The sequence below is a fragment of the Cyprinodon tularosa genome, unplaced genomic scaffold, assembly GCF_016077235.1.
Source record: "Cyprinodon tularosa strain WSP-4 unplaced genomic scaffold, ASM1607723v1 ctg33, whole genome shotgun sequence".
In the NCBI taxonomy this organism is placed as follows: domain Eukaryota; kingdom Metazoa; phylum Chordata; class Actinopteri; order Cyprinodontiformes; family Cyprinodontidae; genus Cyprinodon; species Cyprinodon tularosa.
This window is the reverse complement of record NW_024039041.1, coordinates 3,134,065-3,146,901: the sequence shown is the minus strand read 5'-3', so window position 1 is coordinate 3,146,901 and position 12,837 is coordinate 3,134,065. Positions and strand designations below refer to the sequence as shown.

Genomic DNA, 12,837 nt, shown 5'->3' with positions numbered 1-12,837 from the left:
GAGCTGGAGAAATTCCACCCTTCTCCAGCAGAGTCCGCCGTGGATCCTCTGAGGGAGCCTCCTGCACAGCTGCAGCTCATCAAGACCATCAGAGGATCCACTACTTAAGCTGTCTTCAGACCTTGCCTCAACGCCGCAGTGTTGTTCCAGTTGGTCAGCGCTTAAGCCTAGATCCTCAGTGAAACTCTTTGACTTTGAATCCAGCCTGGATTCTAATTATTGTCTCTGTCTTCCAGGAAACCTGAGTCTCCTCTGTGAAAGCTCTGGAAGAGCTAACCTGCCGAGCCGACCCTCAGAGCCAAACCTGAAGAATCTCAGAGAACCTCCAAGCAGCTCTGGACTAGAGCTGGAAGACCCAAACCAAGGTCTGTTCATTATAGACGTGAGACGCTGAAGCAGCAACGGACTCTGCTGATGAACTCCTCTCCAGACTCAACAGTGACTCTCCCAAAACTAACCTCAAGAACCCTCAAGGTACAATCAGTGATCCTCTGGAAATCAAACCTCTGTTGGCAACGCTAACTGAGCTGTCTCTCACGCAGACTCCGGTGAACCAGTATCCAGGCCCCGAACCAGAACCAGTACATTCTGTGTGCTTGTGCATAATAAACTTGTTAAACTTTCATCCCTGTGTCCGTTAGTGGTGTTCTGCATTCTTGGGTCGCTTTTAGTGAACCCATCATGACAGAACACTGCGGCCAAACTCAAGGCCCAGCAGATCACCTCACCCGTCGATTGGAGGAGCAGGATGCCCAAATTCAAGGACAAACCCAAACGCTCCGTGAGTTATACCGCCTGGTTGACACTCATAACCACATGCTACAGAGCTTTGCTAATTATCTGAACAGCGCTAATGCTGCACAACAACCATTTCCGGGTCCAGTTCCTCCTCCGAGGTCACCAGCGGTGACGTCATCAGAGTTCCGTCCTAGTCTTCCAGAAAGATTTTCTGGTAACATGAAAGATTGCAAAGGATTTTTATTTCAATGTCGATTGATTTTTCAGAACCCCCCTGGCAGCTTTTCCACGGATTACAAGAAGATAACTTTCATTCTCTCACAGTTAACATGAAGAGCCTTGGAATGGGCTCAGGCAAGATTTGCCGCCGACGATAGCTTAAAATGCTATTACTCTGATTTCATCTCAGAATTTACCCAGGTATTCAACCAAGAAAACTGACCAAACCATTGATTCCAGAGCTCTTTTCAACCTTAAACAGGGAAACTCTTCGGTGGCTGAATTTTCCATCAACTTCCGGGTTAAAGCGGCAGCTTCCGGGTGGAACCAAAGCGCTCTAAAGGGAGCCTTTTTCATGGCATTAAATGAGCACATTAAAGATGAGCTCGCAACCCTCGACGAACCAGCTACCCTCGAAGATCTAATTCGTCTCTCCATTAGATTGGACAATAGAATTCGTGCCAGAAACATTTCAAAGAAGCAGGGGACCCTTTCTTCTGCCTCTCATAACATGACTGTTTGTTCTTCCTCTACAGAGCAGCCGCCCATTCAGAGACCTAAGTCCCAGTCTCTACCGTTGCCTATTCAAGCCTCTCATTCAGGCGAAAGGGATGTTGAGCCCATGCAGGTGGGACACACTAGGCTCACCCCAGAGGAGAGGCAAAGGCGTTTTCTAAGCAAACTATGTATCTACTGTGGTGAGAGTGGACACTTCATCGCTTCCTGCCCGGCTAAATCAAAAGCCTGGGCCCGCCAGAGGATCTGAGGAGTCTTGCGGGCCAAATTAACACTAAGAAATCTCCTCGACTGTTACTTCCCGCTACGTTGTTCTGTGCTAACCAAAGCCTCTCTTTTTCTGCATTCATCGACTCAGGCTGTGAACGGAACCTAATCGATTCTAACCTCGTCCAACAACTCCAAATATAAACCATTCCTCTGACTCAGCCTCTCAGTGTATCCTTCAGTAAGGTCAGTGCGACGTCCCTACCTCCACACAGACCATACGATTGCGCCATTGAACTCTTACCTGGTGCTCCACTACCTAGCAGCAGGTTGTATAATATTTCCAAGCCTGAAAGAGAAACTATGGAAAAATACATCAACGAATCATTAGCTGCTGGAATAATCCGCCCATCTTCCTCTCCTTTGGGCGCCGGTTTCTTCTTCGTGGGGAAGAAGGATGGTTCCCTGAGACCTTGTATTGATTACCGGGGTTTGAACCAGATCACAGTTAAGAACAAATACCCACTTCCTCTCCTCGCCTCTGCGTTCGAACCCGTACAGGGAGCTACAGTGTTTTCTAAACTAGATTTAAGAAACGCTTATCATCTCCTTAGGATCCGAGAAGGAGATGAGTGGAAAACTGCCTTCAAGACACCCTTGGGCCAATTCGAATATTTGGTAATGCCCTTTGGTCTAACTAACGCTCCAGCCTGCTTCCAGGCCCTCGTAAATGATGTTCTCAGAGACTTTTTAAATGTATTTGTTTTCGTGTACATTGACGACATACTCATTTACTCCAAAGACCTCGATGAACACAAGAAACATGTCCGCCTTGTTTTGCAGAGACTGCTGGAGAACAAGCTGTTCGTGAAAGCCGAGAAGTGCGAATTTCATCAACCTTCAGTCACCTTTTTGGGGTTTGTGCTCGAGGGCGGCCAGGTAAAACCATCTGAGGACAAGATTAAGGCAGTCTTAGACTGGCCAGTTCCAGAGAACCGCAAACAGCTACAAAGATTCCTAGGTTTTGCAAACTTTTATCGTCGTTTCATCAGAAACTACAGCCAGACCGCCCTTCCATTAACTTCTCTGACCTCTGTCAAACGCATCTTTCAATGGACTCCTGAGGCTCAAGCTGCGTTTGAAAAATTAAAGTCCTTGTTTTCCAGAGCACCTGTGCTTATGCAACCTGACCCAGCGAAGCAGTTTATTCTTGAGGTGGATGCTTCAGATTCTGGTGTTGGAGCAGTCCTATCTCAGAGACTTGATTCAGATCAAAAGATCCACCCTTGTGCATTCTTCTCCCGTAGACTATCTTCCGCAGAGCAAAATTACGATGTGGGTGACCGAGAGCTTCTGGCCATCAAACTGGCGTTGGAGGAATGGAGACATTGGCTGGAGGGAGCTGAGCATCTGGTTCTTGTATGGACTGACCACAAGAACCTGGCTTACATCCAGTCAACCAAGCAAGCTAATCCCCGCCAATCCAGGTGGTCAATTTTCTTCTGTCGGTTTAATCTCATCATCTCCTACAGACCCGGATCCAAAAATGTCAAACCCGATTCTCTCTCTCGTCTCTACTCTGTCGATCATCCCGAGACGCCTGAACCTGTTCTTCCGGCTTCCTGTACAGTGGGGGTGGTCAACTGGGAAATAACTGACCTCATCAACTCAGCCCTGGCCACTGAACCCGATCCAGGTAACGGTCCTACTAACCGAACCTATGTTCCATCTTCCGTCAGGTCCCGTCTCATCCATTGGTTGCATGCCGCCAAGTTCTCTGCTCATCCAGGAGTCAGCAGAACAGTAGCCCTTATCTCAAGACGCTTCTGGTGGCCCACCCTCCATAGGGACGTCAAGGAGTATGTGATGGCTTGCCCCACATGTGCCCGTAATAAAGCCTCCCACCAACCTCCTTCTGGTCTGCTTCAGCCGCTTCCTGTTCCCTCGCGTCCATGGTCCCATATCGCCATTGATTTCGTCACCGGTCTCCCCATCTCTCGAGGTATGTCCGCCATATTCACCATTGTTGACCGTTTCTCGAAGTCCTGCCATCTTATTCCCCTTAGAAAACTTCCCTCGGCCTTCCAGACAGCCCAGCTCCTCATCAAGCATGTTTTCCGTCTACACGGCATTCCCCAAGAGATCCTCTCGGACCGGGGTCCTCAGTTCATTTCCCAGGTCTGGAAGGCTTTCTGTTCTGCTCTCGGCTGCAAACCCTCTCTCACCTCTGGTTACCATCCTCAATCTAATGGTCAGACTGAAAGGATGAACCAGCAGTTGGAATCAACCCTTCCTTACCTCACATCGAACAACCCCGTGGACTGGAGCCAATTTCTCCCCTGGATCGAATACGCACATAACTCCCTCAGATCTGCATCCACTGGTCAATCCCCGTTTCAGGTTAGTCTCGGCTATCAACCTCCACTTTTCCCCGCAGACGAGAGAGAGATTTCGGTCCAGTCCGTAAACCAGCACATCCGCCGTTGCCAGAGGATCTGGAGGGAAACCATCGCCACCCTCAACCAGTCTTCTCAGTCAATCAAACGCTTTGCCGATTCCAGGAGACGTCCCGCCCCCGAGTACACTGTGGGCCAGGAGGTATGGCTATCCACTCGAGACATCCCCCTCAAGCTCTCTCCTAGGTTCATCGGCCCCTACAAGATCACCCGAGTCATCAACCCCTCAGCCATCCGTCTCCAACTACCTCAGTCCCTCCGAATCCACCCTACCTTCCACGTGTCTCAAGTCAAGCCTGTCTCCTCGAGCCCTCTGTGCCCACCGTCCGACTCCCCACCACCCGCCCTGGAGGTCGATGGTCATCCGGCCTTCACTGTCCGACGCATCGTGGACTCCCGTCGACGAGGTCGCAGTTGGCAGTACCTCGTCGACTGGGAGGGCTACGGACCGGAGGATCGCCAGTGGGTTCCGGGCTCGTACATCCTCGATCCTGCCCTTATCGAGGAGTACGAGCGTTCCTGCCCTTCGACCTCTCCCGGACCGCCAAGGGGCGGTCGTTGAGGGGGGGGTACTGTTGGGAGCTGGAGAAATTCCACCCTTCTCCAGCAGAGTCCGCCGTGGATCCTCTGAGGGAGCCTCCTGCACAGCTGCAGCTCATCAAGACCATCAGAGGATCCACTACTTAAGCTGTCTTCAGACCTTGCCTCAACGCCGCAGTGTTGTTCCAGTTGGTCAGCGCTTAAGCCTAGATCCTCAGTGAAACTCTTTGACTTTGAATCCAGCCTGGATTCTAATTATTGTCTCTGTCTTCCAGGAAACCTGAGTCTCCTCTGTGAAAGCTCTGGAAGAGCTAACCTGCCGAGCCGACCCTCAGAGCCAAACCTGAAGAATCTCAGAGAACCTCCAAGCAGCTCTGGACTAGAGCTGGAAGACCCAAACCAAGGTCTGTTCATTATAGACGTGAGACGCTGAAGCAGCAACGGACTCTGCTGATGAACTCCTCTCCAGACTCAACAGTGACTCTCCCAAAACTAACCTCAAGAACCCTCAAGGTACAATCAGTGATCCTCTGGAAATCAAACCTCTGTTGGCAACGCTAACTGAGCTGTCTCTCACGCAGACACTGGGGAACCAGTATCCAGGCCCCGAACCAGAACCAGTACATTCTTTGTGCTTGTGCATCAATAAACTTGTTAAACTTTCATCCCTGTGTCCGTTAGTGGTGTTCTGCATTCTTGGGTCGCTTTTAGTGAACCCATCATGACAGAGACCCAGTATTTCTACATTAAAGAGACAGCATTGTGTTTTAAAGTTACATGTACAGGTGTCAAAATGATCTAAAATAACTTTATAAGAACATATTTCCACTCCGATGTTAATGCCATATAAAAGAAATGTAGTTCAGTGAAAAGTAATCTGAGTTAAAAGTTAAGTTTGTTTTAAAGGTATAGTGGAGGATGTTCTTTTTTCGGGTGGATCATCAAAATAAGTGGTCCTCCTAATTGTCAATCATTCTGGTGTTATGTTTACTTAAGCTTTTAGAAAATAAGCTTGTATGAGTGTTGCAAACAGCAACTTGTAAACAGAGCGTACATGAGGAGAAATGGGCTCGTGCACGCTCTCGCACGCATGTGCAGTATTTTTTTTAAGTGGAGAAGGCAGGTTTTTTAGGACCTTTAACATAAATAAACTGCTTGCATTGTATATCTGAATTCTCTTCACACACCCTGTGGTCTTTAAAATTGCACAATAAGAGAGCGTATGTTTTTGTCTGACAGAAATTAAGTCCAGACCCTGTAAGACAATCAGACCACACAAGACAAAAAGAAGAAAAAAGGCTTAATAAAAATTCAAAGGGACTTGCATTTAGTTACGCATAGAATATCGGGCAGGGATGGTTGAATTATAACCTGCTCATGGAATCAATAATCACACAAATCACCAACACGCTGCACCAGAGATTTTTTTTTTCCTTTTTCTTAACCAAGCAGAAGGAATGACAGATGCAAAGAGCAAAGCATCCCAATTTATGAGGCTCCCTGACAGAGCAGGAAGCAGCAATAGATAGAGATAATCCTTTCTGTGGCCGAGGAGGCAGAGGGACGAGAAAATGCATACAGGTCAGAGAGGAAACACAAAATAAAAAACTTTCCTCCCATTAAAAAGATACTATCTAACATTTCTTCTTTTGTTTGACAGATGTGTTTCCTTTGAGATGTCTCAAGTCCAAAAAAAGAAGCCTTATATGGTGCTGCCATTGCTGACAATAAAGTTTCTGCAGCCTTATAGCTATGCTATACATATTTCACCCACTGTTAGGCAGACTATGTTGTTAGAGACAGTTCAGTGTGGGCAGAAGCAGCTAGATATGATCCAGCGTAAGAGGCTTTTAAAATATTTCCTCTAGGAGAAAGATTTATTGAACATCTGTTGCTTAAAAAAAAACAACGTTTAATCCTCATTTTGGAGGAAATATGTGTGTTTCCTGTTAGAAAAACATTTTAGATCATAGTTATTTTAAAATATTCAGTTATTTCAAGTTGAGTAAACTGACTACATTTAATCTTTTACAAAAATCTAGGTAACTTTAAAGGGAATGCGGGGTTTTTTTTTCTTTTACATTGGGCCCTTGATTTTACGTTATTAAATCATGTTCTAGTCACCCATATGAGTTTTGTGTCATTTGGAGCCGTTCTGAAGATATTCTGTTAGGTTGTATCCAAGTAACGTCTTCCTATGGGCAACGACTTGAAGGCACAAACTAAACTGTTGTTTAGTGTTGTATTCTTTATGGTATGCCAGCATTCATGGGGTGATGTTATACACACTCTGCCTTAATTTTGTCAGTGATCCCCAGGGCAGCTGTGGCTAAAATGTAGCTGGCCCCCATCAGTGTAAGAGTTTGTGCCTGAATGGTGCCTGAACTCTTTAATAATAAAAGATAAACAGAAAAGGAAACTTTATTTTTGATGTGAAAGACTGCCCTTAACAAGCTTACAGCATCAAACTAATCACAAATAAACTTTCTTTACAAACAGAGTAAAAATGAGAGTCCAGCCACTGACACAAAAAAGCAGGTACGGCTCTATGTTGTGCACTTGTAAGCATTTATTTTGGGGATTAGGGTTTTTATATAGAGGACCTCCAGGGTGTCTCAGGTGTCATAGGAGTTCCTCCTTTTGGCTGGGACCTGAAAGGAAATCAGCTTGCAGTCTGTAAAAACAGGCTTTACAAGTCAGGAGTTCTTGTCAAACTTATTATCAATGCTTCATTCATGAACTCTTATCTCATGGCTGTGTGGTACAAAATCTATTAGAAACATTGGGTTCACTCTGACTGCAGTTCAGGTGCCGCAAGAAACCCATAGTATTTAAATCAGTGTGTATACTCAAATCAGCCACTTGTGGATTTAGTTTCCGAGAATCAACCTAATAATTCAGCTAGAAGGAAGTTTGGCCAGAGGCCACAGAGGCCCCTCGATGGAGGTCCTGTATTTCAATAGCCTAACAGGAAAAGTCAAGCAATTGTCAGAAAAGCGATCCAGTGAAATTTAGAATAAGATTAACCTAATTTATGCTAATTTGGCTAGAGTTAACAAAATGGTCAAACAAAAACATGAAGTAACAGGATGAAAAGGGGGTATTTATGTGCACAGATGACAACTCTTGTCCTTGAACTCCCAGAAAGAGGGTGAACCCACATGAATATCTGTTCTTTAGAGCCCTGTTTCTGCAAACTGGACTGAATTTTAGCCAGGCCGGCCATCATTTAGTGTGAATGGCAGTTTGATTATAAAGGTAACCGACACTGTGGTTAGAAAATTGGTTTGGAAAAATGCTTCGTCTTTTTAAGTTTCATATCTTCGAATTGCAATTTGTGTTTATCTTAATTTGTTATTTTATTATATTCTTTATAATACCAGAACTTTACATTTTGGCCCATCGTATTACAGAATGCTGAAGAGTAAATCAGATTTTATGATTAGTTACTCATTACTTTTTTCCTAATACTTTTTCCCTCTCACCAGACTGATTTCTTGGATCACAAAAAGATGTTCTACTGTAAAGAATCAAAGTTTTTATGTAAGGTGTCATGATAGTCATGTGTGTTTTTAACTCCATTTCAAAGTGGACATTTTTGTGTGTGTGTTAATAATAAAATCATCTCAGCCTAAATTTCTTATTCTGCAATATGTTTTTTTTTCTTCATTTTCTGAATCTTGCAGCTGGCTTAGAGGAGCCGCTCAAGCCAGAAAACAGCTGCTGCTTCTCTACAGATGACTTTCAGTGCAGGAGACAGAATTTGTTATGCGAGTGGCTCTGAGTCACACATTTAAATGCAAATTCTCTTCTGCAGATTATTGATTGTTTAACTCCCCTCGCTTCTGTTTGCTGTTATTTTTTGCACACTTTGCAGATGTCGTGTACTTGTGGATTGTGCAGCACTCTATCACAGACCCTTTGAAATCAATAATCCCACTATCATTAAGTGAAGATTGCTTGTCTTTGGATAACTCACTGCCAGTACTGAAGAAATGAAGTACCTTTAATACTCTTGTGCATCAAAGATCTAAGCTTTACTTTTTCTGTGTGTTTTTTTCTTTTCCTTTTTTTCTTTAGTTTGAAGAGCACTTTGAAGAAGCGTCTGTCCGGTGATGTGTTGAACTTGTCAGGAATCCCACTGTCTGGACGGGACGTCCACCGAGTGGCTTTCTACCTTCAGACCTGTAATGAGGCAGTGTCTGCTGTGGACCTGAGCTTCACCGAGCTGCAGGACGACAGCTTACGGCTGCTGCTGCCCTTCTTGAGCTGCATGTCCAAATTGACCACACTAGCTGTCAACGGCAACCGCCTGACAGCCGCCATAGTTAAAGACCTGACGGAGATGGTCAAGGACCCCAAAAAGTTTCCCTGTCTGGCCTGGATAGACATGGGTAACAACTTGGACATATTCACTGTCCCACAGCCGTTGCTTGTAGCCCTGCGACGTCGCTTTGGTTTACGCAGCAGCCTTCCCACCATCTACGAGTACAGCGAGGCACAGGTGTTTGGTAGTTACAATCCAAACATGGAGACTTCTGTGGAGGAGCCCAGTTTGTATGAGGAGGGTGATGTTGAGGAAGACGATAGAGTGGAGGAGGAAGAGGAGGAGGACAGACTGGAGCTTCAAGCCTGGGGCTTCAAAGAAGAAAACATGTCAAAGAATGTGCCGCTCCACTTCTGTGGGAGGTGATCGCCCAGGGCGGCTTTCTTTTAGACTGGCAGCTTCTTGTATCCTCAAGTCTAGCCTTTTCTGTCAGAGTGGCAGGAGATGCTGACGTTGACCCACACATTTCTGAAAATAACTTTAAAATGAGTAACCATGTTGTGTGTCCCTGTGGATGCTCTGGATACTGCTGACGGCCCTGTGCTTCCACAGGCAGTAAGAATACATTTGTAGACTGATTTAATCTTTATTTGTCCAGGGAAATTTAACGGAACAGGTTTATTGTTTTTCCAGTACAGCATGTTTGTTAAATTGGGAGGTTGCCAACAAAGATCCTTTAAGTTCTCCAAAACTGTCTTCTGGAGCACTATGGGAATTAAGTGCCTTAAACATGGGCACATTTGAAACAGCTGATGGGACCATTGGCTTACTTTATTATGTAGGGCAGAATCTGTTGAAATCAAGGATATACACCTGAACAAAAAGGACTGTAAATGTAATATTTACAGTAACTTTCAGATTAATTATTAATTACTTATTCTTAATTATTACAAAAGCTGAGAGTTGGTATGGTTGCTTGGAAACATTAAGCAATTAACATACCTCAAGACATTGCCTTTTCATCTAGAGATAGCTTGTTTGGTTAGAGTAGAACAGAAACGAATAGAATAGAATCTTGGTTCATTTTATTGCAAAATTATTAGATATGTATACTAAAGAAAAAAAAACTGTAGATACAAAATAAACACTCATAATACAAATAAATAATTGGATCATTGTATAACAAAATATTACTTATCTTAGGATAAAAAGCAATTGTAAAAAAAACTTTTAAAAAATTCAAATTTAATGGTTGTCGGCTATGATCCTCTAAAGTTGTTGGATGATATTTGACACTTTATTTACATGATTTGATGTTTAAATGTTTACATAACTAGTTGTTTTAAAAGCAAAATAAAAATGTAGCTGAGTTATGTCATGAAACCTGCAGCTGAGCTCTGGAGCATCCAGGAGACGCTTCAGCAGATTAATGATCCCTCCAATATTTTCTTTTAACTTGACTTTATTGCAGAGAGTAGCAATGAAGCAAACCTTCTGAGACTAGATCCCACAGATGATGCTTTGACCGAGGATATTTGCTATTAAAGAGAGTTAGCTGTAAACCTGTATCAGAGGCATCTTTCGCAGCGCAGATCTAAGGAAGGGTAGCAGAATATTTTTGTATTTGTTATAGCTTGATGTCCATCTGTTCTTCTCTCTGCCAAGCCCACCTCCTCTGCTGCAGTCAGCACAATTTCCCTCACCTGTGATCTGCTCCGTTTAAGTGCTCTCCAGCCTTCAAGTCCCTGTCAGAACATCAAAAGCTCCTGTCTGTGAGCTTTCAGTGTTTTTTCCTTTGCCCTTGATTGATCTCCACATTACAACTGTGATCAATTGCATTTTTATTGCTACCGGGGCCAACCTTCTACAAATTGAATGGCCATGATTACTAAAATGTCTGTGGCACAATAGGCAGACCGAGAGTCCCCTCATTAGTATGACACTGAATGTTAAACATGAGTATTTCCCTGCCAGAGGATAGTGGATTGGTCTGAATAACAATTGATGCTGATCTGAAAAGAAAATTCAGATATCAGAGAAAAAAAGTGAATATCCTAAAGTCACATTGATGAAAATATAAATAATTTCTGTAGATATCTATTTCTACTTGGTCAAAAGTGAAGATTGTGGAATGAGTCAATTTTTTTTTTTTTTTTAAGATGCAAAGTATTCTCTGTCACCTTTAGCTTTTTGGTAAATATAAAAAGATAAAATGTATTGTTTTTTGTGTGTATTTAATTTTTCAGATAACTTAGAATTTTAAGGCTATATCAAAAAAATTGACATTTCAAAATGTTCTTGTTGTGTTAAAGACAATTTTTCCTCAGTCTGGCTTTTTCGACACACTTGTCCAACTTGTGAGTTAATTGGTCAGATTTTTGTATTTGTTTTTTACAACACATTTTTTTGCTCTTGGAATTTGTTTTTCACCATGACTCATTTCATGTGAAAAAATATTTGTTTCCATTATTCAGTAGATATCTACTTGTATGCAAGCCAATAAACCTGATAACATCCATATAATTTTAGATTTCTATAAAGATACATTGATCGCTGCTAAACAAAGAATGCAGAGAAAGCCTTGGTCTGATCCTCACATTCAGATCTCACAGAGAGTGTTTGGGTGCAAACCGCTGATGAACTGATTACTGCCTCTATCAGGCCTCGTTATCCCCCTTCTGTCACAGATGGTGTGCAGAGCTCCTTTTTTTTGTTCTTAGAAAATAGGACTAGCCCTAGATAATTTGGGCCAAAGATGGTTTCTTTACAGCTCTATTTATGAATCTGACTGAGGAACAAGACCGATCCGGATTTTAGAGTTTAATCAATATATAAATGAGTTACAAACAGCTCTGCTTTTTCTTTCTCTGCTGTGTTGTTAGGCTGTTCAGAAAGCTAAATGTTGTTGCATGAAAACAGCATTTCTCTTTCAGCTATATATTTTTAATAGATGTTAATGTTTTGTATAGTTTTCAAGGCAATATGTCTGGCTTGGGGCAGAAGGAATGTCTACAAGTGAACTAGTTTTTCAATAAATTTGACTATTTTGGCATAAATTAAAGATTTAAGCTTGTGAATGCAGCTCTACAGCTGCCCACTTTGTATTCGACATAGAAACATCATATTGGGGTTCATTTTATTTCCTGCTTATTATTTTATGAAAATCTGTTTCCTTGTTTCATGAGAACGGAGCACTGACTCTGTGTGTTTGCATTCGCTTCTATGAGAGGGTAATTAGTGTGTCTGTTTATGTTGTGGACATGCAAAATAAATTGCTACCTTTGATCGTAGAAATGAAATGTTTGCTCATTTGCACTTTTAAGGACGACCGCGTCCCTGAATGAATAATTTGCTTTTTATTGTGACTCACCAGTACAAACACAAGCCTTGTGGTTGTATACATCCTTTTTTTTTCTTAACTTCTTGGAATTGCAAGCTAAATCTACAACTGTCAAATGCTGTCATGATGAAATATGTGAATCTGTTTGGTCTTGGTTTTTGCTTTTCTTGCTAATTTCTAAGGTGGAAGTAGTGTTTGCTTGCAGCTGCTTTGAATAAAGAATATTTTCCAAGAGATATGCTTTTTTTTTATTAACGTTGTCTTTTTCACCATGCCTCGAATAATGAATAGTATTCCTCTGAGGTATACCTTAATAAAGCTTTACATCATCTCCAATTAGAAACAAGAATTAAATTAATCTAATTTACAAACTCATCTACATAAAGAAAGAGTCTGCAAAATAAACAATGTGATACAAGATAACTGAAAAAGTTTCCTTAAAGTAAAAAATACAAAGCATAACTCCAAAGGAAACCCTAAATGGTAGAACCCAACAAGGTAAAGGATGACATCATCTAGTCAGTTTAGTAGGAAATACTTAAACAAACAATGGT

The 12,837-nt window shown here is 42.7% G+C and overlaps 1 protein-coding gene across 1 annotated transcript in view; it reads left to right on the top strand.

Moving 5' to 3' along the window:
- Window positions 1-12,517, top strand: part of lrrc75bb (leucine rich repeat containing 75Bb) — a 59,616-nt gene extending 47,099 nt beyond the window's left edge. Inside the window, exon 4 of the mRNA XM_038293629.1 lies at window positions 8,757-12,517. Coding sequence (XP_038149557.1) covers window positions 8,757-9,369 — 613 coding nt within the window. The 3' untranslated portion in view covers window positions 9,370-12,517. The remainder of the gene's footprint in view (window positions 1-8,756) is intronic.
- Window positions 12,518-12,837: the final 320 nt, after the last annotated feature.